The 5715-nt window shown below is 34.0% G+C and overlaps 1 protein-coding gene across 1 annotated transcript; it reads right to left on the minus strand.

The window, feature by feature from the left end:
* Nucleotides 1–1606: 1606 nt before the first annotated feature.
* LOC142634278 (putative FBD-associated F-box protein At1g61330) lies at nt 1607–3819 on the minus strand. Its single transcript, XM_075808574.1, has 3 exons — nt 2860–3819; nt 2124–2288; nt 1607–2003 (listed from the first exon to the last, which is right to left on the minus strand). Exons 1-3 carry the CDS (start codon nt 3817–3819, stop codon nt 1650–1652), a joined length of 1479 nt encoding a protein of 492 aa, XP_075664689.1. The 3' UTR covers nt 1607–1649.
* Nucleotides 3820–5715: the final 1896 nt, after the last annotated feature.

A 5715-nucleotide genomic window follows, 5' to 3' on the forward strand; every position in this document is an offset into this window, starting at 1 on the left:
CTAAGTTAAGGTAGAAACAATGTTGAGAGAGAGAAGCAAAATGGTCATGGTCCACATTAAAGAGTTATTGGTAGAGAGGCTTAGCCAGGCCCAACTGTTTATTTTGTTAACAACACGCTTATTCGTACCCTGGTTGGGCCAGTGGATCCAACATATGATGTTTTGCATCATAGATTTATGGTGGATGGGTCTTAAAAGAATATATTGGGCTAGAGACTAGAGATTTGGTACTGCTGTATAGCTAGTAAGACCATTGGTGCTGCACCAATCTTTATTTATGGCTCATGCACTTGAGCTACATAAAGAAATAGTATTTGTTGGGTTTGGACTGGGCCTATAGCCAAAAATTTAATTGTATCTTTTGTTAATCGAAGCCCATAAGTTTGAGGCGTACTGATTCATTACGTTTAGTAGCAAATTCAAGGTAGAAGAAACGTTGGGATGGTGTGGTTGCATAAATAACAATTAATTTTTTTATTTAAACATGACTTGAAACTTTTTCGTAACAGTAGAATTTTAGTTGGAGTAGAATTTCAAATTCTTAAAACTAGGTAGTAGAGTTTTATGTGGAATATATTATTGGTAGTTAATTTAAATTTAGTGAAATTTAAATAATAGAGTGTAGGTAAAGTAAACTATTGGCAATTGAGTTTAACCTAAGTTAAACTATCTTAATAATACTCCTAAAAATTAGTGATTTTTAGAATTTGTGATAGGTTCTCAATAGACTAGGATCGACCAATCACTTAATAATTATAAAAAAATTAAAGAACAAGTAAATGAAGTTGAGAAAGGAAGTGATCCATAATTTATGAGAAAGTGAATGAAAGGCTAAGGTGCATCCACCAAAACTAAGGATCTCTCTTAAAATTTCAAACTCAAAATCAATTTTGCATTGCAAGTTCATAGAAGCGAGGGAGGTGATTTAAACTTTAAAGTTCCCATGATAGTTTTCTTTAGGAAATGTTTTTTGCTTTTGCCAAATGGTAATTGTGGGCTACTTTTTTGTACTTCTAGGGAAACTATTTGCGTACTTCTTGGGAAACTTTTTGCAGTCCCACATCGAAAGAATCTCCCCCCACTTTCTGTCTTATAAGCGTAAAGTTGAAGGAGTAGTGTACCATCAGAAAGTGGAGGGAGATTCTTTCGATGTGGGACTGCAAAAAGTTTCCCGAAAACGGAAAATTAAAATGACTCCATTGAAAGCAAAGCATGGCCGGCTTTCTCCATTCTATTAAGCAAAAAAGCCGGTCCATAGTTCAATTCAGTTCACTTCTATAAAAATATATCTTGGTAGTTAACCAATCACATTTACAGTGAAGGTACATGATATTTCCAAAACAGTATAATTAATTTCTATAAGAACCATACGACACAATGCAGATAATATTCTATATGAATGTATTTCAAAAACAAATGGAAGATAGAACCCCAAATCCAATGCCTTTCTGTCTTTCTGAACCATTAAACTTTTTAGACCTAATATAAAATTTTGACCTGTATTCTTGTTCTTTCCATTTCCATTATCAATGAGATAGACAAATCCGAAGGAGTGCTGCAAATTTTGACACATGATTTGAAAATTTTGAGGTCCCTTATGTCCCTAAATCTTTTAAGCACATATAAGGGTATATTGCCCTACTTGATTACTATCCAAACTGTGAAACTTTTGGTTGAACAGGACCCTTGTCATGATAATGATCAAGTAGAACTATATTGGTTTTTGGAGACGCTCTCCAAGAGAAAATAAGTCTTTTGTAATTTATTGCATCTGCAGGTTCATATATTCGTATACGGCCAGTTCTAGGAGTGACTAGAACTAGAGTCTCCAAGAATACTGCTTTCCCTAGGAGAAACCTCACCAACTCTAGTTCATGCTTTTGAAACTTGAAACCTTTCACTTTAATGAATTTGAGGCTAGTGAAGAAGTGAGGGAAGTACTGAAATAGTTGCTTCTGATGTAATTCCCAGTAAAACCCGCAGTCAAAAGAAAAATCATTGAGCTGCAATAGTTTCAAGTATGATCAATAATAAGTAGAGTAAGACTAGCTAGCTAAGTGTAAGGTTATGTTACTAAGAACAAAGTCACAATTTGTACAATTGGTTGAGTTGAATATACTCACATCAAGAAACAGTTTCTCTAGGCTCGGGCAATTCTTGAGAAAAGAAGCAATATCAAAAAGATTGCAATAGCTTGTACCTTCCATGAATAACTGAAATTCCTTCAGATTCCATAATCTGAATTGCAAATCTCGAAAAGCTCCATCTCTAATTCTTGTTGTCAAGCCCTAAACCGTACAAAACCAACAAACAAACCACAAAATTAAACCAAGAAATTACATTCATCAGGATTTGCTATATATTTCTATTTAATTCTATAGTACTTTTTAATTTTTATAGGTAAATAGGTGGAGGGGGTATACGTTAGTGGGATTCGAGCCCCACCATCAAGCACCATAAAAGAGTTGAAAGTTGAAACCACCTGGGTGTTCCTCAAATAATACTTGTTAGATTAAATGAAATAAATTCATAATCTCTTAAAGTCTTAAATTTTTTTGAAAATCAATAATTTAATATAATATTAAAATAAGGGGTCATGGTTCAATCTCTTATCACCGCCTCACATTCTATTAAATCTTCCACGTGTTGAACCCACTCAATGGCAATAAATTCACCGTTTTCTAAAATTTTAAATATTTGGAACAATCCATAATTTAATAATACTAAGGAAAAGAAATGAACAACCATTAATGACAATAAATTCACCATCTTCTAAAAATTTAAGCCGGAACAATCAGTAATTTAACAATATTAACAGAAAGAATTTAGCAACCAAAATCCATTAAAATAAATACATACCTCAAGAAATGCACTAGTTGTAGTCAGAACATTAGCATAAGAGAGATCAGATACCAAATTTTCCACTAGAGAGGCCTTTGCAAAACATCTAGAGGGAGAGAAATTAAGCAACACTTCATCCAAGTGCAAGACCTCAGCAAATTGAAATTTAACAACATTCCCAATATAATAAATTGAGCGTAGAGTCGGGGCATCGATATCAATGCTCAAAATTTCAGAGCAATGCCTAACTTTCAAGACCTTAAACCTCTTAAGGCTCCTAGCACAAACCTTCAAATGTTGAATATTAGAACACTGCCATAGGTCCACAGTCTCAAGGAGTAAACAATGGAAAAACAAGGTTTCCATCGTTTCAATGTTGAGATCGACTCTCTTAAGGATAAGAGTGGTCAAGAAACTCAAACCTGTCAACTGTGGTGGAAGATCAACTTCACAGTAAACTAGTTTCAATGTTGTCAATGATTTGATGTCAAGAAACTGTGAAATCTTAAAAACATCTCTCCCTTGAAAAAAATCTAAATCAAGCTCTTCAATGCCTTTTTCAGCGCATATTTTGAGCCATCTCTCAATCATGTGTTCCTTAGCCGTGGGATCAAAACACAAACTTAGGCTTTGAATTCTCGAACCCACGTGAGAATTGAACACATGGTTTACTATGTGAATATACTCCTCACGATCATGATGTCTAGAAAACTCTCTGTCAAACAGTATTTTACGATTGAAAAGCCAAGATTTCTTAAACCTTGGTGACAATACTCCGATCTCCACCGCTTGTTTGATTGGCAAGAACGAGAAAATCCTATCAAGAATATCGTCAGGAAGGTTCCCTGAACGATTAGGATTTGAACTAACACCATCTATGTGACTAATAAGATTGTTTTGGTGCTGATTGTGAACCTTCTTGGTTCTCTTTTGTGGTGACTGCGACACTGTTTGGTTCTCTCTTTTTGGTGCAGCCATTGAAAAATAACAAAGAGAGAGTAAAGTGCTGGTCTTTTTCTGCTTTTTTTTTTTCTACGCATCAAACAATGAAAAATATATGAAGAGAAAAAAACAACAACAAATTTAATTTGGTGTTTGGGAAGTTAATGATTTTCTGAATTTATATTAACTATTTGTTTATGTATATGGTGCTGTTAGAGAAAATTTAGCTTTGTGGCTGGTTTACCTTTTGTGGCATTCCTAGGAGGACTGAACCAGTGAGCTGATCAGTGAAGTGAGGCAACGACAAAGTAGTGACCTGTCAGTAACGTTTACTATGTTACCGGGTCAATGGATAGGTATTAAAAGCCAAGGTCTCTAAAACATGTGATATAATTGAAATCGGTATCGTTTTGGAACCAGTAGTTTAATGCGTACATGGCAGTTTCGGTGTGTTTGTGTGGTTTGTATGGTAGCTGATTAGGAGTCATAAACTAATAAAACTTAAAAACAGTATGTTAGTTACACTCCATTGGGTTTCTTAATTAAATTCAAATATTTGGTTGTATTAATTAGTAAAACAAAAATAAATTTATTATTTTTAAAAATTGTTAAATGAAATGCAATCATGTACTTGAATTTAATTAGAAACTTAATAATATTCTGTGTTTAAGGCCATGTACATAAGTTTTATGCATTTTATATATATATATACAAGATAAAATTTCCACTCTAGCCTAATCTAAGTGTATATGTATATAAAACTCTCTCCTGGAGATTTGAACTCTGACCTTTGCTCCCACACCCCACAAGCATTTATGCATTCTTAAATCTTAATGTTTAAGTAATAAATCGATACCACTTTAATTGTATAGGGTTGAAAGGTCTAGCTTGCCCTTCATTGTAATGGGAGAATGTAATTAGTGAGGGGCAATCTTAACCTTTTGCTTTTGAACTAAATTGGTGTTTCTTTATAAAAAAAAAAAGGTCCTAGCAAAGCAAGATACCTCTCTTGGGCGGTGAAGATCACTTCAATGCTTGAGTTAGGAAGGAAAATAGAAAAAAAAGTCTCAATAATAAGTCTAGTGTTTAATACTATAGGATCATCATGACTGCTATACTGCCTTTGTTTGGATGTGACTAGCTATGCGGGCTCTACCAGCTTGGGTGCTCCTCCCAATTGGTTGCAATGCTCATTGGGAGGGGGGAAGGGGCATGCCACATCACATTTAATGTTAAGGAGAAAGTCTAGCTGTGGGTTAGTGGAGCATTTAATGTAATTTAGACTCGCAAGTCCCATAGGCGAAGCTAAGGAGGCCAGGAGACATAGCCCTTTTAACTTTTTCAATTTTTAATTATATGTAGTATTCAAATCATAAAAAAGTAAAGATTATAGAAAAATGTAGTTATTGGCCCTCTCAGATTTTAGAATTTAGGTTTTTAACTCCTCAATCCTTTTGAATTAGTCCAGAACTCAAGTTTTATACATTGTGCAAATGTTTGGGTTTAGGATAGCTCCTAAATAATTTTTTTATATTTAGCTTGGCACCCTTGGAAAAATTATCTAGTTCCGTCACTGACGAGTCCTTTGGTATAGCCCCTTGATATTGACAAGTTATGATATCATTCTGAGGGACAACATCGTTCATGTTAATGGCGTGATAGCATGAACTTAGCACAATGCCATTACCTTTTCGTGCACCACCCATAATACTTTTTCAATAATATCTTTGTAATGGTGGAAAATTTGGGAACAAAGTAAATTTTGCATAAAATCTAGTGTTCTATGTATGTCAACTCTCTATGCATTCTACTTTTCCAACTTAAACATCATTTGGAATTTTTCAATTCTGTTTTTTATGGCATTGTAATTATAGTCAAGTTTGAAGTTATAATTTATAAGTTATAAATGGTAATATAATAAGTTACTATAAT

Source organism: Castanea sativa, chromosome 5 (genome assembly GCF_040712315.1).
Source record: "Castanea sativa cultivar Marrone di Chiusa Pesio chromosome 5, ASM4071231v1".
Classification (NCBI taxonomy): domain Eukaryota; kingdom Viridiplantae; phylum Streptophyta; class Magnoliopsida; order Fagales; family Fagaceae; genus Castanea; species Castanea sativa.

Coding starts and splice junctions, on each gene's coding strand:
- LOC142634278 (XM_075808574.1), bottom strand. CDS start 3,819: ATGGCTGCACCAAAAAGAGAGAACCAAACAGTGTCGCAGTCACCACAA. Junction 2,289..2,859: donor CAACTAGTGCATTTCTTGAG/GTATGTATTTAT, acceptor TGTACGGTTTAG/GGCTTGACAACAAGAATTAG. Junction 2,004..2,123: donor TAGAGAAACTGTTTCTTGAT/GTGAGTATATTC, acceptor AAACTATTGCAG/CTCAATGATTTTTCTTTTGA.